The following is a 27,156-nucleotide window of genomic DNA, read 5'->3' on the forward strand; positions in this document are numbered from 1 at the left end:
GAATTTATATACACACATCTTAGAAGTGGCATTTAAGGTGTTTTTAGTTATACTCAGTAATCAGTCATAGCCTAAAAAGATTTATTTATACACACATACACACACAATACAAAGAACATTGTACCTAACTTCTTAATAGTTGTTCTAGTGCATCTTTTGACCAAATACTCCTTCCTTTTTATGGATGATGTTTAGCAGTTATTTATATATAGTCATTTAGATCATTAATGCTACTAGCCTCTATCACAGGGACCCCTGTATTTGGAATTTGATTAGATGGGCTTAATTTGCGTGATGAATTCTCAACTATGACTGTGATTTTTCCAGTCTGTGTTGTTCTGTGATTGTAATTTTTCCTGAATGGATCTATGTGGTTCTGTGACTGTGGTTCTATGACTGTAATTTTTCCAGAATGGATCTGTTGATTCTATGTGGTTCTGTGACTATAATTTTTCCAGAATGGATTTTTGATTCCCATAACCAGAATTCTCCTTCATACGTGATAGTGTATGATGGAACTACATGATTCCCCTATTTTATTCAGAAGCAACAAATGCCTTAGTACAGACCATTAGGAATGACTTAGTATTAGACACATCCCCATCACTAAGACATTGGGGACTTTGTGAACAGGAATAAAACCGTGGACCGTAGCCAGAGAATAGTTGCCTGTACAGACCTTAAAGTTTAAGAGAGGCAAATATGAATTACTTTGCATATGAAGAGTAAAAACCTATTGGTATAGTTGAAAACGGCTTAGGCTAGGAAAAGCTCATAGCTTTAGAAACTGAAGCTTGGAGAAATTAATGTCCAGATAAGAAGTAATAGAGGCAGATTTGGATCTCAATTGGTCTGATTCAGGAACCTAAGCTTTCAACCAACCAGTATGCTATGCCAGCACTCCAGACTTGGAAAATGATTACTGTATGTAAACAAAAAGCCCTTTTGTAGTCCATTCACAGTAATCTTCTTCCCAGCATACTTTACCAGTTAAATATAGATGAGGTACTGATAGGGGTCATAGAAATGTATTCTTGATTCAGATAGCTCTATTTCCTAGTTCCCTTGCCCCCTTTATGGCTTAAGATTCTACTTTAATAGAAGATTTCTGTTTTGTGATCAAATGATGCTTCAAAAACAGTGTTCCTGTAGAAAACATTTCCATTTATTCTCAGAAAGTATCAGTGATTTTCTTATTTCTAAAAATTAAATAATAAAAGTGACTACCACTCAATGTGGAAAATTTAGAAAATATAAACTACTACAATTTGGAGAATAGCTCAAAAGTCCCACAATCTAGAGATACCAATTGTAATTTATCTTGTAAATGTATATATATATTTCCATACATGTATATATAGTATCACACCTTATATATGGTTCTCAGCCTGTTTTTTTACCAGTATTAAGTTATTAAATTGTCATAAGAATGGACCCTGACTTTTTAATTGTTTCCCTGATACTGAATATTTAGATTGTTTTTAGTTTTTTCCACAGCTATAAGATGCTATAATTAGTATCATTGTTCATAAATTTTTATCTGCATTTCTAATAACTGTCTTAGAATAGATTCTAGCTGTAGACTGTTTTTAGGATCTTGAAAAATACAAGGGCATTTGATTTTATGTGTAATGCTTAAATGATATATGACTGTGTATTTGTAGTTCTCTTTAACTGTAATAATTTTCTATTAAAATAATTATTTTCATTAGGAAAAGACTTATTTTTTCTGTGTTTCATTTTAGTTTTACAAGAAATATATGAGTTCTTTCTCATTTAAGAAAACATCACATGTCATGGAAATATCTAGAGTAGAAATTTAAGGTATCACTGTAATACCACCGTTACTCTGCCCTTGATACCGTTCCCCATTCTGGAAATAGCTACCATTGACTTTTGGTATATATAATTCTGGACATTTTTCTTTGTGTTTTCATATACATGTTTGTATGTTTACATGGCTTCCTGGTGGCTCAGATGATAATGAATCTGCCTGAGTGTAGGAGACCCAGGTTCGATCCTTGGGTTGGGAAGATCCCTGGAGAAGGGAATGGCTAACCACTCCAGTATTCTTGCCTAGAGAATTCTATGGACTGAGGACCCTGGCAGGCTACAGTCCATGGCGTCACAAAAAGTTGGACATGACTGAGTGACTGACACTTTCACTTCACTTTCATGTATGTTTCCACATATGAACACTAACATATACATATACACACACACACACACACACATATATATATATACACATACACACACACACATACATATTTACATACACATATATATTGTGAATTTGTATTTTTGAATATATATACATATTTATAAATGAACAAACCCATAGCTGGACTGCCAGCCCACCACAAATTTCAATCTAGTCTCCCCAGTTTTTTTTCATTTTATAGGCAGAATATTCTTTTAAAAAGTGTATATTATCATGTCAATATCCATTTTAGTCCTGATAAGTTTTAACTGCTGTAAGGCTGTTAATTTAAAAAGAAAATGTTACTGACAATGCTCTATGTGACCTGGCCCCAGCTTACATTTCTCTTGTTTTCCCATGTGCTTACTAAACTTAAGTTGTACTGTAATATTTACTATACAGTATATATCAGTCTTTCTGTCAGCCTCTTCACTATGACAAATTCCCTCAGTCTTTGTACCTGTGCCTCAAATATTCCTTTTCTTTCTTTTTACTTTATCTTAAATATTATTTTATTAGTGAAATTTTCTTAACCTGTGGCAGTATTAGGAACTCCCTGTGAAATGTGGGAATTTATTCATACTAAATTTTATTTATATGCATTTCTCTGACCTAAAAATCATTTTATTTATCCATTCAGTAGGTAATTTGTTGAACACCTACTTGCTTTGTCAGGCACTGAGTTAGAACCTGATTATATATAGTAGTAAATATAATAATAAAACTTATTACAAAGAAAGACAAATACTATATGATTTCACTCATATTGTGGGTTATATTTTTTAAAAACCAAAATGAAAACAGAGCAAAAACAAGTTTGTAGATACAAAAACAGATTGGTTGTTACCAGAGGGCAAGGGGATGGGGAAATGGTCAAAATGGATGAAGGAGATCAATTTTATCATTATGGATGGTGAACTAGTCTTTTGATGGTGCACTTTGTAGTGTACACAGATGTCAAATTATAATGTACATCTGAAAAAAAGAAATTTTTAACAAGCTTCTTGCAAGTTACATTGAGCAGAATGTTCTTTCAGTGAATGAAAATGATACTCATTCTATAATGCACTTAGTGAAATGTTATGAAGACTTATGATCAAGATGTTTATAACAACAACAAAGTAAAGCTTTGTCAAATGCTATCATGTAAGCAAAAGGGTTTAGAGAATGACTAACTTGGTTGTTTTGTCATTCAGTGAATTAATCCTTGAAATCATTTTTAGAATTATTAGCTTTTCTTTTTTTTTTAATATAAAGTCAGAATCCAGGCATGATTGAAGTAAAAAAAGTGAGGCTTTGTTTTGTGTCTTTGGCCCTTCTCATTTTTCTAGATTCATTTTCATTTCAACAATTCTTTTTTATGGTATTTCGAAAAAGTGTTGATTTGTTATGAACACAAATTTTTAAAAATTATCCTTTATCACAGGGAGTTTGAGAAATATTGAAAAAGAGCACATTGAGGAATTAAGGCAGGTTGGTAAGGATGGAAAACAATCACATTGACAATAGTAGTATTGATTTCATGTAGAAGAACTGTAGGATACTGAAAAGGGAAATGAAGTGGTCAGACTGGGATCACTGAATATTGGATAGAACAGAGGAGGCAAAGCTGGCTGACCAGGAACTGCTAGTAATGCCAGCACCACACCTGCAATGGGAAGAACACAGACTGTGGTTGACTGCGGTAGACTTCTTTTCATACTGAGTTTAGGGTTTAATATCTCTAACACCTTACTGTGGAAAGTTATTTCTTACTTTTTGCTGACTAACTGCAATTTAATTTTTCTTTGCTTCTTGTCTTCTTAAATAAGACTATGCTTGAGACAGAGTTGAAGGAACAGTCTCTTTGGGTTAGATAAATGTAACATTATTGGATCATGTATAAACTGATTTTAATTTATTAGTTTATTTTTATCTTATTTCAGGTATTAAAAAGAATTCAACTACAAATTACCAGAGCCCAGCCGATCAGACAAATGCCAGTGCAAACCTACAGAATTATGGTGAAACCTCTCCAGACGCCATCAGTACAAATTCAGAGGGTGCTCAAGAAAGTCATGATGACCTGGTAATCTTTTCAGAGACATTCTATGAAGAGAAATGCCACCAACTTTATCTCATATTCAATATGTACCCATTTATGAGCATTGATATGTAAAAATAATTGAAATTGTGGGTAATTTACTTTGCTCTTCCTACTCTTGAAATTTTTCCTTCACTCTTACTGAATTATTATTCTCTGAATTTCATTTTTCTAAATTAAAAAAAAAAAATTGTGTTGAAGAGGAAAGGTTCTATCTTTTTTCCATTCTCTATGTTTTGACCTTTATTTTAATTTGATTAAATCTACTGTGAAAAAGTTTGATAGTAAGGATGGTAGTCAGTCCTTATGAGGGGCTGTCTACAAAAGAAATATGTTACTGGTTTATTTTAAGCCCTCTTCACCTAATAAAGTATTCTTATGTATGCCTTAGAAAATGTGTTCAGCTTTTAGTGAAAAGCTAATGAAAAATATGTAACAAAACCATCATATATTTAATCTTGGTGACCTAAAACAATTCTCTTGACTGAGCAGAAAGAAAGGAAGTGGAAGTTTATCACTGTAATATAATAACTGCTTTCAGTTGGTCACAAATATATTTTTATTAGTCACAGTTGTATTTTTTAGAGGTTATAGTAGTTTCCTGTGTTTTCCCTAAACTCTGTTTTGAATTATTTGGTATACTAATATTATTTATGCAATCCTTATTAGATGTCAATTGTGGTATTTAAAATTACTGGTGTTAATGGGGAAATTGACATCCGAGGTGAAGATACGGAAATCTGTCTTCAAGTGGACCAAGTGATACCAGATCAGTTAGGCAATATCAGTCTACGGCATTACCTTAGTCATCGTCCAGTAGGTAAGACTTCAGTGTGATTTAAGCTTGTTTTCTTTTTTAAGCCAAGAGCTCCATCATTTCAAGTAGATATTGATTAAATTTTCAAGGAGATAATGATGACTTTCTACTGGTTATATCTGAATAGGATCAAAATATTCTTTTAACATGGGAAGACCTGATTACTATTTCAAACTCCACCCCTTCAGTTCAGTTCAGTCGCTCAGTCGTGTCCGACTCTTTACGACCCCATGAATTGCAGCATGCCAGGCCTCCCTGTCCATCACCAACTCCCGGAGTTCACCCAAACTCATGTCCATTGAGTCGGTGATGCCATCCAGCCATCTCATCCTCTGTCATCCCCTTCTCCTCCTGCCCCCAATCCCTCCCAGCATCAGGGTCTTTTCCAATGAATCAACTCTTTGCATGAGGTGGCCAAAGTATTGGAGTTTCAGCTTCATCATCAGTCCTTCCAATGAATAATTAGGATTGATTTCCTTTAAGATTGACTGGTTGGATCTCCTTGCAGTCCAAGGGACTCTCAAGAGTCTTCTCCAACACTACAGTTCAAAAGCATCAGTTCTTTGGTGCTCAGCCTTCTTTGTGGTCCAACTCTCACATCTGTACCTGACTACTGGAAAAACTATAGCTTTGACTAGATGAACCTTTGTCGGCCAAGTAATGTGTTTGCTTTTCAATGCACTGTCTATGTTTGTCATAGCTTTTCTTCCAAGGAGCAAGTGTCTTTTAATTTCATGGCTGCAGTCACCATCCATAGTGATTTTGGAGCCCAGTGAAAGGTTGTTGCTGAACCTCGAAAAGACGTCGGGATTCTTGGCCTCCAGAGGAGAAGAATTCAATCTAGGGCCAGAGATGAGGCTTGATTGCTCAGAGCTTTTGTGTAATAAAGTTTTATTAAAGTATAAAGGAGATAGAGAAAGCTTCTGACATAGGCATCAGAAGGGGGCAGAAAGAGTACCCCCTTGCTAGTATTAGCAATGGAGTTATATACTCTCCAATGAATCCAAAGAAAGTCTGGAGGTTGTAAAGACCTTACCAGACCTACTCCAATAATTTACATTTTAAGATAACAGAATTAGCCAGAAGGTTTAATCCAGAGACTGTCCTCAGGCAGGATACATTATTGTTATATAGACCTACTCCCATAATTTACATTTTAAAATAACAGGATTAGCCAGAAGGTTTAATCCAGAGACTATCCTCAGGCAGGATACAGAATCCTAAGGAATGTAGAGGGGAAAAAAAAGGCTTGTCCTTTCTTCCTCCTTGAGAATTCCAGACCCCTCTCTCCTTGGAGACCCCTAGTTGTCTTATCAACCTGCTTAGGAAATGACTCTCTCACCAAGAAAATAAAGTCTGCCACTGTTTCCATTGTTTCCCCATCTGTTTGCCATGAAATGATGGGACCACATGCCATGATCTTAGTTTTTTGAATGTTGAATTATCTTGCTTTATTTTCCATTATCTTGCTTATAAGCAAGTATTTCCTGAGTTTGGTGTGGTACTTGATATTTGATAAAATCATGTATCCTGTTCTTGTGGGTTTTCATTTTAAGATCAACACATTCTCTTAGATACAGAGGGATATAAGCAATAAAACATGCAGTGTATGATGAGGAATACCACATTAAATCATTCCTTTTTCAAGCTTTATATGGAATTATCACTCATAGTTTTCAGTCATTTAAAGACATGAATTTATTAAAACAATTATACTGAGAAATTTAAATGACAGTGTTCAGTTTTTTAAATCTTTTGAAAAGTCATGAGCTATAATATTTTTCTTTGCTACATATACAGAATGCTATATCTGATATAACACATGTTGAAATACATGCAATCCTGCATGATATCAAACAAACATACTATCACTTCACATCCTGGGAACTGTAGGTAAATGTGCCATTTGTCTATAAACCAGCATCATAGAAGAAAATTACCTCCTGATTTTTTCTATCTGTAGGCCTTGCAGTTTACAATGTGTTTCCTAAAATGAAATTCAAGAATTTCATTTTAGGAAATGTCAATCCCAATAGCATACAAAATGAAAGAAGCTAAGTATTCAATGTATATAGTTGGAAAGATTTTATAGTAGATGAAAAAACAACAAAAAAAGATGGAATGTAAAATTTCAAAAGCTAAACCCTGTTCTATACCCAACCAAACACTATTTTGCACAGTTTTTTGCTTTATACCCACTTATTACCATGTCCTTGTTACCAGCATCTGCTGGATCATGGAAAAAGCAAGAGAGTTCCAGAAAAATATCATTTCTGCTTTATTGACTATGCCAAAGCCTTTGACTGTGTGGATCACAATAAACTGTGGAAAATTCTGAAAGAGATGGGAATCCCAGACTACCTAACCTGCCTCTTCAGAAACCTGTATGCAGGTCAGGAAGCAACAGTTAGAACTGGACATGGAACAACAGACTGGTTCCAAATAGGAAAAGGAGTACGTCAAGGCTGTATATTGTCACCCTGCTTATTTAACTTACATGCAGAGTACATCATGAGAAATGCTGGACTGGAAGAAGCACAAGCTGGAATCAAGATTGCCAGGAGAAATATCAGTAACCTCAGATATGCAGATGACACCACCCTTATGGCAGAAAGTGAAGAGGAACTCAAAAGCCTCTTGATGAAAGTGAAAGAGAAGAGTGAAAAAGTTGGCTTAAAGCTCAACATTCAGAAAACGAAGGTCATGGCATCTGGTCCCATCACTTCATGGGAAATAGATGGGGAAACAGTGGAAACAGTGTCAGACTTTATTTTTTGGGGCTCCAAAATCACTGCAGATGGTGATTGCAGCCATGAAATTAGAAGACGCTTACTCCTTGGAAGGAAAGTTATGACCAACCTAGATAGCATATTCAAAAGCAGAGACACTACTCTGCCAACAAAGGTCCATCTAGTCAGATCAGATCAGATCAGTTGCTCAGTCGTGTCTGACTCTTTGCGACCCCATGAATCGCAGCACGCCAGGCCTCCCTGTCCATCACCAACTCCCGGAGTTCACTCAGACTCACGTCCATCGAGTCAGTGATGCCATCCAGCCATCTCATCCTCTGTCATCCCCTTCTCCTCTTGCCCCCAATCCCTCCCAGCATCAGAGTCTTTTCCAATGAGTCAACTCTTCGCATGAGGTGACCAAAGTACTGAAGTTTCAGCTTTAGCATCATTCCTTCCAAAGAAAAGGCTATGGTTTTTCCAGTAGTCATGTATGGATGTGAGAGTTGGACTGTGAAGAAAGCTGAGCGCTGAAGAATTGATGCTTTTGAACTGTGGTGTTGGAGAAGCCTCTTGAGAGTCCCTTGGACTGCAAGGAGATCCAACCAGTCCATTCTAAAGGAGATCAGTCCTGGGTGTTCTTTGGAAGGAATGATGCAAACGCTGAAACTCCAGTACCTTGGCCGCCTCATGTGAAGAGTTGACTCATTGGAAAAGACCTGATCCTGGGAGGGATTGGGAGCAGGAGGAGAATGGGATGACAGAGGATGAGATGGCTGGATGGTATCACCGACTCAATGGACGTCAGTTTGAGTGAACTGCAGGAGTTGGTGATAGACAGGGAGGCCTGGCGTGCTGCAGTTCATGGGGTCGCAGAGTCAGACATGACTGAGTGACTGAACTGAACTGATTTGCTTTGTTTCACCTTGTTTCTAACTGTAGAAATTATTTTGAAATGCCTTGTATGTAGGGGTTATACAGGCAGTGCTATCTAATACCTTATTATTTTTTACAGCTGTCTTGGTTTAAAAATAAAATAACAAGAAAGAAAGGAAAGGGAAAGAGAATAAAGGGAAAAGGAGAAAAAGCTAGTTTAGCTTGAACTTTTAAGACATTAATAAACCATATGAACAATGATTGTAATTTGATCTGCAGTTTATATACACTGTCACTCTGACATAAACAGTTAAAATTATAAAGTTCTTTTTGGTTTTGTTTTAGTTTTTCTATAATAATGTGTAGAGTTTGGATCCCTTTAATGGGAAGCCTTTTTAAAGTTTCATGGCGTAAGAGGTAGTAGGGAGGAGTGATTTTGTTTTATCTCTGCTCTAAATACTTTTTTTGTTCGAAATGATTTATGGCTCTCAGGTCCCTGGAGTGAGTATATCTGTGTGTCTGTGTGTGTGTAGATAGACATATGTAGTTATAATATAGATAGATAAAAGGCAAAATAAAATCACCACTACCAAGTTGTTTGTTTTGAATTGTTCTTACTGTTAAATAGACAAGTTAGTTAACTCTTGGTTTTCTTGGTACAGGAAAGAACATTAGCCATTATGAATTTGTGTCCATTTCTTTTACCTTCTATTTTAAAAAATTAAAAATACATGAGTTCTTAATTGTTGAGAGGTTTTTTTTTTTGCTTTTTGTCCACACCATGTGGCTCGTATTCTCTGATCTGGGATGGAACCTGGCCTCTGGCAAGTGTTATCCAGTGGACCACCAGGAGAAGTCCCTGGGAGTCTTTTTGAACTCTTCTGATATCTATACTATTTATTTTGAATCTTAGCAAGTAGTGCTAGCATTAATTAAATGTCATTTTTTATCTGAAATAAAAGTTTTAAAACAACTCTCCACTTTGTTTTGTGTAAGGAGATCTATCCTTGGTGCATAAACATACCTATCTTTAATTTCTTTCTCCCTTCTCCCTTTCATAAATATGTATACATTTGACTTCTGTAAGACTAAAGTATTCACATACATACTGAGGGAAAATAAACATCTTTTCATCATGAATTTGATTAGTGGGGTCTTCTTATATGGGCCCATGGGACAGATAACTTGGAACCTCAATAAATGAAATAGCTTCACCTTTCCAGAACAGTTTGTTTTTATCTCATGGGTTCTATGAATTGTGAAACTGACTGTATTTTCCCTTTGCTATTAGAAAGCTATTTTTGGTCTATCTTTGGCTCAGAAATTTAAATAATGTATTTTGAGTTAGTAATCGTACCACCTATCTTTACTTTTCCATTACCTGCTTATTTTTTAATTCTGATTGTGCCATGTGCGTGTTGCCTCTTATTCTTTTTGAAGCTAGATAATGTCAAATAAAAATATTTATTTACCATGAGGGCTGATTCACTTAAGTAGTTCCACTAGGAACTTTTATTTTTAAAGCTATTCTATGGGTGTTTTATTGAAATTAAACAACATTTTTTGAACTTGAGTCCTTATAGCTGTGTAATCCACCTCAAATTCTTTTTGGGAAAAAGGCCAAGGCATAAGTAAATATAAATATAAACATAAACATATCTGTATTTCCTTTGGTATAAATGTAGTTTTAAGATTGTAATTCAACAGTAACATTTTAATGAGGTCTTCTCTATTTTCCTTTCCAGTTATTTAAGGGCTTGATATTCATAAAAAAAAACAAACAAAACTTGAGGCTTTTGTCACTTCTTAAGAAGTGGCTTAAGTCACTTTAAATGCCATGACTATTTCTTCATCACAATTGTCTGTTATATTATAAATGTATAGACATGTACACACTCAGACACTCAAAATACCTGAGTTATGAATCATGTCAGATTTATATTGTGGCATGTTTTTGCATGTTACAAACAAATAAAAAATATAGACAGCATTATTGCAGTAGAAGATTGTCTATAAAAATGGAAATTAGGGAAATTAGGATTGAATATGTGTTATATTACTCAGTTATATCCAACTCTTTGCAACCCAAATGGACTGTAACCTGCCAGACTCCTCTGTTCATGGAATTATCCCAGCAAGAATGTTGGTAGGGGTTGCCATGTTTTCTTCCAGGGGATATTCTGATCCCTTTCAGGGATCTAACTCTAATCTCCTGGGGCTCCTGCATTGGCAGGCAGAATCTTTAGCACTCAGTGACCTGGGAAGCCATGTGTTACATATGAACTGTAAATATCATTTAAATTAAGAATACATATTAAAATTTTAATCTATTATTGCTTTAATACTATTCAAAGTGACAGTGACCTGTTAATGACAAATAATTGAGAGTGACATTTTTGAGTTGTAATACAAAGTTACAATTTTTATTTGTTCTTTTTTCATAGGTTCAGATCATAAAGCTGTAATTCATTCTAAATCCTCTCCTGAGATTACTCTGAGATTTGAAAGTGGGCCTGGTGCTGTAATACACTCTTTGCTTGCAGAAAAGAATGGATTTCTGCAATGCCATATAGAAAACTTCAGCACTGAGTTTCTTGTGTCTTCTCTTATGAATATTCAACATTTTTTGGAAGATGAAACAGTTGCAACAGTGATGCCCATGAAAATACAAGTTTCTAACACAAAAATAAATTTAAAAGTATGTTAACAAATATTTTTATATTTTCATTTTATAAATGTTCATTTAGCCAACTGGACTTTGATTCATGCCTAACAATATGAACTTGTTGGTCCTTGTGGTGACGGTGTAGAGATTCTTCTTAGAAATTAGAAAATATCAAAATAGAATGGGGAATTTTCTCTATCAACTAAAGCATATTAAAGATATATTTCTAACTCATTAAAATATTTTTGGCAGAAGTAGTGTATAAGAAAATGATTAATTGAAAATGATTGATTTTATCTTTTACTTCAGTAGCAACATGCCAATACTATTTCTCTTTCCCGTAGGATGACAGTCCTCGTAGTAGTACAATATCCCTTGAACCAGCTCCTGTGACTGTTCATATTGATCATCTCGTGGTAGAGAGAAATGATGATGGCTCTTTTCATATCAGAGGTATATACGAAAACAGTTTAAGTGAACACCTACTGAAATTTGAAATTGTTTACATGCTGATTATTTTTTTGACTCGTACTTTTTATATACTATTTTATATTTATGTACGTATGTAGTAGTAGATGATTGAGGGACACTTAGTACCTTGTGATAAAATATCATCCATCTATGAGCTTCTACCTCAGAAATAACTCATCTACAATTGATTAGTATCTATTCTACAAATGTGTTTTGAATGAAATCCTTCCTGGGTTAATTCATGCTTCTACTTTTCAGTGAACCCTTCTACATAACCTCATGTGACTTCTTAAAATTCTTTAGTACTTATTTGCCACACATTAGTTACTTTATAGTATATTACTGTGTATTTAGTTCTGCTTAACTTCTGTATCTCCATCCTAATAAGATTTTTAAGGTCTCTAATGTAAGGACTATGTCTTATAAGGTAGTGTGGAAAGAGCTTGAATTGGTAGACTTAGGTGTTCTAAATTTCACTTTATTAATTGAGGGTGAAATGTGAGGGACTGAAAAGAGGCAAACTAGAAAACTCTGTAGCCAAAAACCATGAGACAACTATTGCTGAGGTGGAATCAGTTTCTGGGGAACCCTTGATTGAAGAGTCTTCCTCTCTGAAGTTGGGGAACAGCTACAGCAAACATAGAAGTCATACCAAAAAAGATTAAAACGGCAGCCTCATTACTGATAAAAGCTCAGGCGAAGATAGCTTTGGTGTGAGAAGATAGGCTTGCTGTGTGGCTGTTGCTCCCAGATACTTTTAAGATCTCCAAACTTCAAGTCTTATCTTGTAAGAAAGCAGAACAGAGTGTTCTAGTACTTCAGAGTACTGAAGAAAAGTTGAGACTTTTAAAGAAATATAATTAATATCCTCAAAGAGATGATAGGATTTTAAACTCAAACAGGAACAAGCTTTTATGGAAAATAACTGCTTCAGTTCAGTCACTCAAAGGCGTCCAACTCTTTGCGACCCCATGAATTGCAGCACGCCAGGCCTCCCTGTCCATCACCAACTCCCACAGTTCACTCAAACTCACGTCCATTGAGTCGGTGATGCCATCCAGCCATCTCATCCTCTGTTGTCCCATTCTCCTCCTACCCTCAATCCCTCCCAGCATCAGAGTCTTTTCCAATGAGTCAACTCTTCGCCTGAGGTGGCCACAGTACTGGAGTTTCAGCTTTAGCATCATTCCTTCCAAAGAAATCCCAGGATTGATCTCCTTTAGAATGGACTGGTTGGATCTCCTTGCAGTCCAAGGGACTCTCAAGAGTCTTCTCCAACACCACAGTTCAAAAGCATCAATTCTTTGGTGCTCAGCTTTCTTCACAGTCCAACTCTCACATCCATACATGACCACTGGAAAAACCATAGCCTTGACTAGATGGACCTTTGTTGGTAAAGTAATGTCTCTGCTATTGCATATGCTATATAGGTTGGTCATAACTTTCCTTCCAAGGAGTAAGCGTCTTCTAATTTCATGGTTGCAGTCACCATCTGCAGTGATTTTGGAGCCCCCCAAAATAAAGTCTGACACTGTTTCCACTGTTTCCCCATCTATTTCCCATGAAGTGATGGGACCAGATGCCATGACCTTCGTTTTCTGAATGTTGAGCTTTAAGCCAACTTTTTCACTTTCCTCTTTCACTTTCATCAAGAGGCTTTTTAGTTCCTCTTCACTGTCTGCCATAAAGGTGGTGTCATCTGTATATCTGAGGTTATTGATATTTCTCCCGGCAATCTTGATTCCAGCTTGTGCTTCTTCCAGTCCAGCATTTCTCATGATGTACTCTGCATATAAATTAAATAAGCAGGGTGACAATATACAGCCTTGACAAACTCCTTTTCTGATTTGGAACCAGTCTGTTGTTCCATGTCCAGTTCTAACTGTTGCTTCCTGACCTGCATACCGGTTTCTCAAGAGGCAGATCAGGTGGTCTGGGATTCCCATCCCTTTCAGAATTTTCCACAGTTTATTGTGATCCACACAGTCAAAGGCTTTGGCATAGTCAATACAGCAGAAATAGATGTTTTTCTGGAACTCTCTTGCTTTTTCGATGATCCAGCGGATGTTGGCAATTTGATCTCTGGTTCCTCTGCCTTTTCTAAAACCACTTGAACATCTGGAAGTTCACAGTTCATGTATTGCTGAAGCCTAGCTTGGAGAATTTTGAGCATTACTTTACTAGCGTGTGAGATGAGTGCAATTGTGCAGCAGTTTGAGCATTCTTTGGCATTGCCTTTCTTTGGGATTAGAATGAAAACTGACCTTTTCTAGTCCTGTGGCCACTGCTGAGTTTTCCAAATTTGTTGGCATATTCAGTGCAGCACTTTGACAGCATCATCTTTCAGGATTTGAAATAGCTCAACTGGAATTCCATCACCTCCACTAGCTTTGTTCGTAGTGATGCTTTCTAAGGCCCACTTGACTTCACATTCCAGGATGTCTGGCTCTAGGTCAGTGATCACACCATTGTGATTATCTTGGTCATGAAAATCTTATTGTACATTCTTCTGAGTATTCTTGCCACCTTTTCTTAATATCTTCTGCTTCTGTTAGGTCCATACCATTTCTGTCCTTTATCGAGCCCATCTTTGCATGAAATGTTCCTTTGGTATCTCTGATTTTCTTGAAGAGATCTCTAGTCTATCCCATTCTGTTGTTTTCCTCTATTTCTTTGCATTGATCACCTAGGAAGGCTTTCTTATCTCTTTTTGCTATTCTTTGGAACTATGCATTCATATGCTTATATCTTTCCTTTTCTCCTTTGCTTTTCGCTTCTCTTCTTTTCACAGCTATTTGTAAGGCCTCCCCAGACAGCCATTTTGCTTTTTTGCATTTCTTTTCCTTGGGGATGGTCTTGATCCCTGTCTCCTGTACAATGTCACGAACCTCAGTCCATAGTTCATCAGGCACTCTGTCTATCAGATCTAGTCCCTTAAATCTATGTCTCACTTCCAGTATATAATCATAAGGGATTTGATTTAGGTCATACCTGAATGGTCTGGTGGTTTTCCCTCCTTTCTTCAATATAAGTCTGAATTTGGCAATAAGGAGTTCATGATCTGAACCACAGTTAGCTCCCGGTCTTGTTTTTGCTGACTGTATAGAGCTTCTCCATCTTTGTCTGCAAAGAATATAATCAGTCTGATTTCGGTGTTGACCATCTGGTGATGTTCATGTGTAGAGTCTTCTCTTGTGTTGTTGGAGGAGGGTGTTTGCTATGACCAGCGTGTTCTCTTGGCAAAACTCTATTAGTCTTTGCCCTGCTTCATTCTGTATTCCAAGGCCAAATTTGCCTGTTGCTCCAGGTGTTTCTTGACTTCCTGCTTTTGCATTCCGGTCCCCTATAATGAATAGGACATCTGTTTTGGGTGTTAGTTCTAAAAGGTCTTGCAGGTCTTCATAGAACCATTCAACTTCAGGTTCTTCAGCATTACTTGTTGGGGCATAGACTTGGATTACTGTGATATTGAATGGTTTGCCTTGGAAACGAACAGAGATCATTCTGTTGTTTTTGAGATTGCATCCAAGTACTGCATTTCAGACTTTTGTTGACCATGATGGCTACTCCATTTCTTCTAAGGGTTTCCTGCCCACAGTAGTAGATATAATGGTCGTCTGAGTTAAATTCACCCATTCCAGTCCTCTTTAGTTCGTGATTCCTAGAATGTAGACATTCACTCTTGCCATCTCCTGTTTGACCACTTCCAATTTGCCTTGATTCATGGACCTAACATTCCAGGTTCCTATGCAATATTGCTCTTTATAGCATCGGACCTTGTTTCTATCACCAGTCACATCCACAACTGGGTATTGTTTTTGCTTTGGCTCCATCCCTTCATTCTTTCTGGAGTTATTTCTCCACTGATCTCCAGTAGCATATTGGGCATCTACCAACCTGGGGAGTTCCTCTTTCAGTATCCTATCATTTTGCCTTTTCATACTGTACTTGCTGCTGCTAAGTCACTTCAGTCACGTCCGACTCTGTGCGACCCCATAGACGGCAGCCCACCAGGCTCCCCCGTCCCTGGGATTCTCCAGGCAAGCACAGTGGAGTGGGTTTCCATTTCCTTCTCCAATGCATGAAAGTGAAAAGTGAAGTCGCTCAGTCATGTCTGACTCTTTGTGACCCCATGGACTGCAGCCTACCAGGCTCCTGTGTCCATGGGATTTTCCAAGTGAGAGTACTGGAGTGGGTGCCATTGCTTTCTCCCTCCTACTCTACTTAGAAATCGTTAAAAATTAAAAACCTCATCTTTGAAGTAAAAAATAATCAGATCAGAGCAGATCAGTTGCTCAGTCGTGTCTGACTCTTTGCGACCCCATGAATCGCAGCAGACCAGGCCTCCCTGTCCATCACCAACTCCCGGAGTTCACTGAGACTCACGTCCATCGAGTCAGTGATGCCATCCAGCCATCTCATCCTCTGTCGTCCCCTTCTCCTCCTGCCCCCAATCCCTCCCAGCATCACAGTCTTTTCCAATGAGTCACCTCTTCTCATGAGGTGGCCAAAGTACTGGAGTTTCAGCTTTAGCATCATTCCTTCCAAAGAAATCCCAGGACTGATATCCTTCAGAATGGACTGGTTGGATCTCCTTGCAGTCCAAGGGACTCTCAAGAGTCTTCTCCAACACCACAGTTCAAAAGCATCAATTCTTCGGCGCTCAGCTTTCTTCACAGTCCAACTCTCACATCCATATATGACCACAGGAAAAACCATAGCCTTGACTAGACGAACCTTTGTTGGCAAAGTAATGTCTCTGCTTTTTAATATGCTGTCTAGGTTGGTCATAACTTTCCTTCCAAGGAGTAAGCGTCTTTTAATTTCATGGCTGCAGTCACCATCTGCAGTGATTTTGGAGCCCCCAAAAATAAAGTCAGCCACTGTTTCCCCATCTATTTCCCATGAAGTGATGGGACCAGAAGCCATGCCCATTTTCTGAATGTTGAGCTTTAAGCCAACTTTTTCACTCTCCACCTTCACCTTCATCAAGAGGCTTTTTAGTTCCTCTTCACTTTCTGCCATAAGGGTGGTGTCATCTGCATATCTGAGGTTATTGATATTTCTCCCGGCAATCTTGATTCCAGTTTGTGTTTCTTCCTAAAATCTTATCAGCTCTACCTTCAAGAGATACCCAGAGTCAGATCTGAGTCATACAGTATGTTGCCTTCTCAGATTGGCTTCTTTTACTAAGTAATATAATTTAAGGTTTCTTCATGTCTTTTTGAGGCTTACTAGCTCATTTTGCTCTTACTGCTGAATAATATTCCATTGTCTGATGTAACACAATTTATTTCACCTACTGTAGGACATCTTGATTGTTTCCTTATTTTGGCAATCAGAATAAAATTGCTGTAAAGAATTGTGTGGACATAAGTTTTCAGCGCCTTATGAGTAAATACAAAGGAGTGTGACTGGTGGGTCTCATGGTCAAGAGGATGTTTAGTTTTGGAAGAAAGTGACCGTACCATTGTACATTCTCACCAGCAGTAAATGAGATTTCTTGTTGCTCTGTCTGTGTTTACATTTGGTGTTGTCAATGTTCTGTATTTTGGCCATTCTAAATAGGTGTGTAGTGGTATGCTGTTGTTTTAATTTGCATTTCCCTGATGACATATTATGTACAGCATCTTTTCGTATGCTGATTTGCCATCTGTTTATTTTCTTTTGTGAGGTGCCTGTTAAAGTCATTGGCCTCAGAGAGAAATTTTATATTGATAAAAGATTTCCTAAAACGTAGCTTAGTCATAAGAAATGTATGTATCCATGTAACAGCATAACTGAAAATGTATAAAAGATAGCTGTTTGAAATAAAGAAAAATGGAATCATAGCATATTGAGATACTACTGTCATAGAGAAACTTTAACATACCTCTCTCTCTCTCTGTGTGTGTATAAGATGTTATGGAAAAACCCAAATAAACTTTTTAGCCAACCCAGTATCTATATACACACACACATATATGTAAATATAAATTTGAATTTAGCGAACAGGTAATTTCAGATACCCATGAATGAATTCATGGGGTCACAAAGAGTCGGACACGACTGAGCGACTGAACTGAACTGAGCTCAACTGATGAATGAATTTTGCTATCTGCAGCAACATGGGTGGACTTGGAAAATATTAAGCTTAGTGAAGTAAGTCAGAGAAAAAGAAATACTATCTGATTTAACTTACATGTGGAATCTAAATGGTACTACAAGTGAATGGATGTGCAGAACAGAAACAGATTCACAGTTAACTCTCCCTTTTTATCTCCAGTTACATCTGCCTCCCTCTCCTTTTTTGCCATGCTCATTCTTTCTTCTCTACTTTCTAAATCTCTCCTCCTTTTTTCTCCAAATCATTTCTTTTCCTCTTTCCATATTTCTTCCTATTCTCTTCTTTCTTTCCCCTCCTCTTTTCTCTCCTCATTTCACCTCCCAACGTTTGAAATAAAATGGATTTCAGAGTTGTTTTGGTCAGTAGTTTTTCATTATTCTTAGGATCCCGTGAGTGGTGAGATATTTAGGCTAAATAGAATGAGCTTTGGACCCTGTTTTCCTCACTACAGCCTATATAACGGCTGTTTTTTTGTTTTCACTTTATATTAGCATTCTATATCAGATTTCATTTAAAAGAAGGGTTTTGCTCTTCTAAGTTTGAAAGCCAAAAGTATATGATAAACTCATAATCAAGTCAAATTTTAGGGGTCTTACGAGTTTTTTGAGTTTGAAAGAGTAGAGGATTTGACTTTGCCATGGCGTAGCACTTCAGGATTTCCCTTATAATCCTTACCAAGCTGAATGGTATGCTAGTCTGACCCAGTACAACAGTTCTTGTGTATTTTTTCTAACTAATATTACTTAAAATATAATCAGTACAGGACAGTATTGTAAAAAGTAGTTTCTGATTTGAGACTTGTGTAATATGAATTCAAGAACAGACCAAAACTCAATTCAGTGACATTTACCCATGTAGATAAAACTATTTCGATACATCAAAAATTGGGATAAAATTATTAGAATCATTATGAAGGGTAATTTGGCAATATGAACAAAAGCTTTAAAAAGTATTTTTGTTCTTTGACCTAGCTGACACCTTCTGGGAATGTTTTTAAGGGGAAAAATTATGTTGAACAGATATTACTCTTCTGTCTTCTTAATATAATTTGGTTTGATGAAGTGTGGTTTTGGTTGAACCTGACAATCATATGGCCCTGTCCCTAAAGTGGGAAAGGGACCCAGGTGGACCAATCAAAAGATTTCAGCCCATGGGATGCTGAATGATAACATGAATGGACTGTGAACCAAGCATTCTGAGTCTTTTGTGTGTGAATTGAAAATGACACTGAGAGCGAAGGGGTCACAGGCTGTAAAACTTACTTGTTTGGTCACCAGAGGTTACGTTTGCCATCATATGACTGGACTAATGCAGAAGAAGAGAGAAGTGGACCTGAGAAGTAGATAGGGTCAGGTTCCTAAAACGACACTCCTGAGGACATCATATGAATTCCAATATCTGTCCATACCTGAAGCACCATCACTTTGATGCTACAATTATGGAAACAAATACATTTCCTCGTTTAAAAACAAGTTTGACTTGGGCTTCTGTTCACTTGGAACCTAAATGCTCTTACTCTCTGTGATCCAAAAAGTTAGAAAAAATGTTGATTTGTAAAAATATTTCCTGTCTTTTGGATAACATTTTAAATGGAACTGTTTTCTTAATCTAATTTTGAATTATTCATTGCAAGTGCTTAGAAAAACAATTAATTTTTGTATATTGATCATATATCCTGCAGACTTGATAAGCTTGTTCATTAGCTCTGCGAGTTTTTAGTGGATTCTCTATTTTTTTTTTTTCCTATGTACAAGATCATGTCATCTGTGAATGGAGATAGTTTCACTTCTTCCTTGCTAATCTGGATGCCTTTTATTTCCTTTTCTTGCCTAATTACCTTGGGTGGGACCTCTGGGACAGTGTTGAGTAAAAGTATTGAGAGAAAACGTCCTTCTCTTATTCCCAATATTAGGGGAAAAACATCCAGTCTTTTACCATTAAGTGTGATATTAGCTGTGGAATTTTTGAAAATTTCCTTGAACAGATTGAGGAACTTCTATTCCTGGTTTGCCGTTTTTATCATGAGAAAGTACTGGATTTTGTCAAATATCTTTTTTCTGCATCTGTTGAGATGACCATGTGGCTATCTGTTGTGTTAATGTGATGTACTACATTACAGCCCATGGGACACTGAATGATAACATGAATGGACTGTGAACCAAGCATTCTGAGTCTTTTGTGTGTGAATTGAAAATGACAGTAATGTGATGTACTACATTAATTTATTTCTTGAATGTTAAATCAATCTTGCACTCCTGGGGTATATCTCACTTGACCATGGTCTATAGTTATTTTTATTATATTGCTGGGTTCAGTTTGCTAATGTTTATTGAGGGTTTTTGTATTCATTTATATTAAGTATATTGATTTTAGTTTACTTTTTTATGATTTCTTTGGTTTTGGAATCAGGGTAATACTGGTTTTATAGAGTGAGTTAAAAAATGCTCCTCCTCTTCTATTTTTTGGAAGAGTTTATAAAGATTTGGTATTAATTCTTTTAATGTTTGGTAGAATTTACTGTTGAAGCCATATCTGGGCCTGGGCTTTTCTCTGAATATATTTTTGTTTTGTTTTTGATTACTGATTTAGTCTGTTTCTTATTGAGTCTGTTTTGGTAGTTTGTGTCTTTGTAGAAGTTTTTATACCTCATCTAAGTTATCTAATTTATTGGTCTACAATTTTTCACAGTATTCCTGTATAATTATTTTTATTTCTGTTAAAAGAACAATAATAATGTCCCTTCTTTGATTTCTGATTCTACTAATTTTTTTCTTTTTATCTTTTATTTTTTGGTCTATATAAGGTTTTTTTCAATTTTATTCTTCTTTTCAACAGATGAGCTTTTGATTTTGAGTTTGTTAATCTTTCCAATGAATGAGCTTTTTCTTTATTTGACTTTATTGTTTTTTGTTCCATAATAATGTCTTCTTACTATGACATACTCATTTTAAATTAGGTTTTCACAAGAGAACTTAAGATTTATCAAGTATTTAGAAATGTTATCTGAATATTTTATTTGTTTGATTAGATTCTCAGATACTTAACACTAGAAATGATTTGGAAGAAAATGTCAAAAGTGATTCAGTGCTACATACCAGTGGAACGTGTGATCTGAAGAAAAAACACAGTGTCACTCAAGCCACTCAGACGAGCCCAGAAGTTCCTTGGCCTTTGCAGTCAGCCAACTTTCCTGAGTGCTCTTTTGACTTTACTAGGGAACAGGTAATGGGAAACCTAGTTCATACTCATTCAGTTCAGCAATTAACGTAATTATTAGGCATTATTCATTTACTTACTTAAATCACATTTGTTGAGTGCTTGTTATGTACTAGGCAGTTAGTTGATACAGTGTTGAGCAAGGTATGGCCATTCCCAGCCTTCACAGAAGTTGTAGTCTAATAGAAGATAAAGGGGGAAATGTGGGAGAGTGCCATTTCTGGCATCTGCCAAGGCTAATTGGAGGATATATTCATTTTGATGTCTTATTTTTAAGTTACAAAAGTATCATAATATTTCAGAACTTTGGAAAAATATTTTAAAACAGCTCTGACATATTGTAACCTCCTATAGTGCTGTATTTTTAAAATTTTTCCTCTCAGTCTCTTTCCATAATTTTTCTAAACAATTGCTATCCTAGTATATATGCTGTGGGGCTTCCCTGGTGACTCAGGTGGTAGAGAATCTGCCTGCAGTAAGGGAAACCCAGGTTTAATCCCTGGGTTGGGAAGATCCCCTGGAGAAGGAAATGGCAACCCACTCCAGTATTCTTGCCTGGAGAACTCCATGGATAGAGGAGCCTGGTGGGCTACAGTCCATGGGGTCGCAGAGTCTGATAACGACTGATGGACAAACACTTTCACACTTATATATACTGTACTTTTTGCTTAACGTTGTTTAACAAATGTTTTCCATATTGCTGCATATGCTTCATCTATTTTATTTTATATTTATTGAAGTATAGTCAATGCTTCATATTTATTGTTAATGGCAGATTAATATGGGCTTGGCTATATTATCATTTCTAAAGGTTACTCTTAACATTTGTTAATATTTGAGTTGCTTCTTATTTTTTGCTGTTATGAAATTCTATCCAGCAGAATTTTAATTCTCTATGATGAAACTACAGAATGAGTTTATTCATCTATTTAGCAGGATTTGTTAGATGTCAGCTCTAAGCTAAGGATATAGAATTGGAAGAGAATACCACTCCCTATTGAGAAACTCAAAATTGAATGGGAAAGGAGAAGTGTGTAAACAGTAGTCACAGCATAATGTGTTATATGTACTGGAGTTTAGGAAAGTATGATAAAATACCCAATTTGGTCTGTGAGACAGGCATTCTTAAGCTGCAGCTAAAAGAAATCTGAGAACTCTTTGAAGTTGAATGCATATATTTTAATGTATCTGTGTAAATGCTTTTTCCCGTGGAGAAGGTTTTATCACATTTTCTTCATTAGAGATTAGGGAATGGTTCTAAGAGGATTGAACTGAGTCTTAATGAGAGAAGACCTATTGACATCTAGATGAAAATGTCCAGTGAGATCTTCAGAATGTGGGTCTGGAGCTCAAGAGAGGCTTGCCCTATATCAGATTATTCATAATTGTGGGAGCCACAGGAGTAGAAGAGAACGTCTAAGAGAGTGACTCAAGTGATAAGAGAAGGCAACCAATTCTGGACTTTAATAGAATGCAGAAAATTTAAGAGTTCTTAAACATCAGAGGGAAAGATGAAAAGTCCATAGGTAGAGCGGGGTAAACAAGAAATACCTGTGACGTAAAAGGTGAAAGAGGAGAGAGGCTTAGCAAGGAGGAGTGAGGTCAGCGGCGTCTTAAGGGAAATTGAAATTAAACAAAATCACTATTAGATTTGGAACTTAGGAGTTAATTCGTGTTTTAAATTGCTGGGTCAAAACTTAAGGACATTTTAAGTGCTTGGTATGTGTTTCCAAATAACTTCTCAGAGCAATTTTCAGCTTAAGTGCACCCTCACCAGCATTGGATAATGTTGCTGACTTGTGGGTCACACCTTTAGATACTGTATAAATAGTCTGTATTTCCTGAAAATGGTTACATTTTCTTATTTTCCAAATTTATCATTTCAGCTCATGGAAGAGAATGAATCACTTAAACAAGAATTGGCTAAAGCTAAAATGGCTCTGGCAGAGGCTCACTTAGAAAAAGATGCTCTTCTCCATCAGTTGAATATCAGGAGTGGCAGCCAGAAACTCAAGTTATAGCTTTGGAGTGTGGAGGTTATATTTATAATATGATGTTACCAATTAATGGGAAACTTTCCTTTTCATGAAAAGACAATAAAATGAAATAGAATGTGATGAAGTGGTGACTATTCCAAAACCAGTTTAGAAAATGCTAGGTATGGGCATTACAATCTTTTGGTTGTTTTGTGTTTTAGGGTTTAACCCTCTTTTAAACTGGTGTGATATAGGGAAGTCAATGCATACTGTAAGATGAATTCTATGCCTCATGAATAGAAGATGTCATTTCCTAATTTTGATATTACATTATAGACATTTTTAAAAAAGAAAAATGAAAAACTATTGTGTTCTCACAGATTGCTGGATTTATTTATCACTTTGTTAATAATTTACTATTATTTACAGAGATTCAGATGCTTTTAGGGCTAATGTAAAATAAAAGGAGGCTTACATTTTAAGTGTTACTAAAATTATGTACTTAAATCTATAACTATTACTGTAAAAAAAAAAGTCCAATCAAATTAGTAAATTATCTAATTGCTAGGTTTGAAAACTCTGGAAAATCATCACCCTACGGAACGTAGGAGGTAACTTTAAAATGTGAAAAAGAATCATTTTAAGTGATGGGTATGCTGTATAAGTTGAAGCTATAGTTTTCAACAAAGAAGATGGTACAAATGTTAAAATAAAAAGCACAAACTATAAAAAAGCAAAGCATGAGAGTATATGGCCAACTGATTTAAAAAGCATTATTTGTACATTCCTTTAAACATGTATTGTTAGATGTCAAAGAGTAATTTAACTATCCTGCTAAATTTGGCAGCATTTGTAACTATAAGAATTTTAATTAATACTGTTTATATTATTTCTTTATCTTCATCTTTCCTCTATTTAAGGAGGGTAATGTTTTCAGAGAATTTTCTTTTCACATACATAAAATGATTTCATACCATTCCTACAGTATCTTAACAGGTGGTTGTTTGCACATGTTGAATTTATAATGCTAGTTTTGATTAAAGTTCTATGTGACTTATATATTGAAAAAAGAATAACTGGTAAATTTTGAATTCTATTTTCTAGGGTTGTTAAGGTTGAAACCAACATGAGAGAGAGTCTCAATCATGCATTATGAAATAAAAGTTTATGAGTATTTAAGAAACAGAGGCTTTTAACAATTTAAAACATATTTCGGGTAAAATTAAACTAAGTGGGGTCTATTTTAAAATTCACATTCTTAAACATAAATATATTCAAGATGGAACTGAAACAGCTGGACTGCTCTTTGTTTAAGTTACTTGAAAAATTTCAAATTTTCAACCACATGAGGATACTTTATGGTGCTTTGCTTGTTGGCATGACTTACATAGCCATTCCTATATCTAAATACTTGGAAGGAAATACGTTTCATTTTACATTAAGTGTTAGAGTGATTTTATATTTTATTGAAAATGGTACTGGCCTTTTTTTTTTTGTCTTTAATGTCCATTTTCATTAACATTATTTAAAAATACAGGCCGTGTTTTGCGAGCTAAGGATATAGCAAAGAACAAGTTAAACTGTTATTATTTTACCTCAGAGTATTTTAGTAATCATGTTAAACCATTTTAATCTAAAACTATTGTATAGTTTTAGATTAAAAGCAAAGGTCTAATTAAATATTTTGAATGTATAGCTTATATCCTTAGTAGAGTACTTTTGATCTATAGGTATATATTCAACAAAAGCAGTCTCTATTATAGAAAAGCAAGGTGATGGTACATGAACTTCTCTAGAACTTGCAGTGGTTTTCAGATTTGACATATTTGCTCCATATGAACTTTAAAGTTATGATGTATTATAATTAATTACTGTTATAGATCCTGAATGTTTTTCTTATTTTCAATTTATTTGGCCATCTCAAGAAAATCATATAAACAGTAGGGATAATAATTAATATGAAGCTGAATATTCTATATGCTTTGTTAGATTTTTAAAAATTTATAGTGATTACTATTTTTATAGAGATTTAAAATTCATAAATCATTTCCAAAAACATTGTATAATTCCCACAACAAGCCTGTAAGGTAGGTGTTATTTACATTTTAAAAGTTTAATAAAGACCTTATGGCTCAGAAAGAACAAATGACTGAAATCACAATTAATAACCTGCTCTTTTCACTGAAATCCCAATTATATGTTTTTATTTAACCTTATTCCTTATTTCACATATTTTTCCAGAGGTAGGGAAAGGAATCACTTATTGGTCTTTTATCTTTTTTTTTTTAAGATGAATATAATGCTTTTAAAAGATGTGTGTGTATATAAAAACAAACTACTTGAAAAACAAGGGGAGAATTTTGTTTAAGTTAGTCTCAATCTTTTTTGCTGTATGAGAAATATAAGAATCAACCTGTAATAAACTTATCAGAGTTTTTAAATGACCACAAATTAAAATTAAAGTTGCCTTGTCTTTGCTAAATCCCTAGCAGAGATGTTAGTAATCAGGGGAAGAAAATTATATTAGTGTTTTTCTTTTAAATTTCATATATGCGAAAAACATATTCTTGGTATTGTATTTTTATCTTTTCTCATTGTAGAATTCAGAAGATCACCGTGTTGTAATGAAACATTATTATTTAAGCCATGTAAGAATAGCTTTATATGATTGCAGGCAAATATATGACAAAATTAATCAGAAACTTCTTTTGGGTTTTTATTGTGGTTATTTTTATTCAGTACTTGTCAATACAAGGGTTAAATATTCCTCTTTAAGTTTTTATTAATGTATCCAATCTAAGGTTCCACCATCACAGTGGTTCCTAAGTTAGTAACCTAGAACTTTGTCTCTCTAACCATGCACCACCCCCCCCCCCCAATCAATTCATTACCACATCCTTTCATTTTGCCTAGTAAATTTGTCTACTTCTCTTCATTTACCACTTTTCTGGTCTAAGCTAACATTAGCACTTTTTGCCTGCAGTTACTTCTATAGCCTCCTAATTGGTCTTCCTAAGCTACCCTGACCTTTCTGATTCATTTTTATACTGCAGGCAGATTTCTCTCTCTTTTTTTTTTAAGTGCAATTTTAATCAAGGTAACTCACCTAACCCTAGATGGGAACAAAAATATTTTATGTTACCTATGTTATCAATTATTAGGGCTGCTATTTATAATTCTGAACATTGAAAGAGTTAATACCTCAAAACCATGAAAGCAGTGACTGGCACGTCACCTTAAAAGCATTTAAGAGAAGTTAGCTATTATTACTTCTTAGTTTCATTGTGCTCCTTATTTCACTTACTTTGTATTTGACTCTTATTGCACTTTAAATATCTGAAATTAGTGAGAATTAAAGTGCTTCTTCCACCAAAGGAACCTTTGTTCATGCTATTCTTTTGCTTGAAATGCCTTCATCACTTTTTGTGATGTGAAGGCATCCTATTTGTCTTTCAGATCTCAGCTCATTCACTACTTCCTCAGGGAAGCATTCCCTAATTTTTTTCAGAGTAAGAAAAAAATTACATTATCACATGACCTCTACTTAATGTTGAACACCTTTGTAATTTTATATATATTTGTTTGATTAATGTAGACTCTCCAGATTGTAAACTCCATGAGGACAGGAATTGTGTTTTTGTGTCATTGTTCAACTTTGTATTTTTTGTGCCTCATACAGTGCCTGGCAAGTAGTAGGTTCTCAATAAATTTGTTGAAATAATAAAATAATGGATGAGATATCAAGGATGTTTTTCAGGTATTGAGTTCTTCCTCTCAGTTGGATTGAGGGGACATGAAACATAAGGCATAAGCGTAGGAGGTGGTAGTTATTAAAAGTGACAGACTCCTTGTGTCCATAGAGAAAGAAAAAAGATGGAGAATGGAGAAATTTGCTCTATTACGCTCTTCTGAGTTTTGAGAATCTGAAATTCTACTTAATTTATCACAAATCATCACAGAACTGAAAATTAGCACCACTTCATTACAACTGCCAGTGCCAGAATGTCATCTGGC

General features: G+C 35.5%; 1 protein-coding gene across 4 annotated transcripts in view; it reads left to right on the forward strand.

The window, feature by feature from the left end:
- Positions 1-26,889, forward strand: part of UHRF1BP1L (UHRF1 binding protein 1 like) — a 93,710-nt gene extending 66,821 nt beyond the window's left edge. For 2 of the 4 annotated variants that reach the window (XM_027542055.1, XM_027542052.1), the window contains 6 exons: positions 4,129-4,271; positions 4,956-5,106; positions 11,153-11,406; positions 11,718-11,826; positions 20,979-21,172; positions 23,053-26,889. In XM_027542055.1, the coding sequence (XP_027397856.1) occupies positions 4,129-4,271; positions 4,956-5,106; positions 11,153-11,406; positions 11,718-11,826; positions 20,979-21,172; positions 23,053-23,187 (986 nt within the window). In that variant the 3' untranslated portion in view covers positions 23,188-26,889. The remainder of the gene's footprint in view (positions 1-4,128; positions 4,272-4,955; positions 5,107-11,152; positions 11,407-11,717; positions 11,827-20,978; positions 21,173-23,052) is intronic. The other 2 variants (XM_027542054.1, XM_027542056.1) reach the window with 2 other exon arrangements.
- Positions 26,890-27,156: the final 267 nt, after the last annotated feature.

The sequence above is a fragment of the Bos indicus x Bos taurus genome, chromosome 5 (genome assembly GCF_003369695.1).
Source record: "Bos indicus x Bos taurus breed Angus x Brahman F1 hybrid chromosome 5, Bos_hybrid_MaternalHap_v2.0, whole genome shotgun sequence".
Lineage (NCBI taxonomy): Eukaryota > Metazoa > Chordata > Mammalia > Artiodactyla > Bovidae > Bos > Bos indicus x Bos taurus.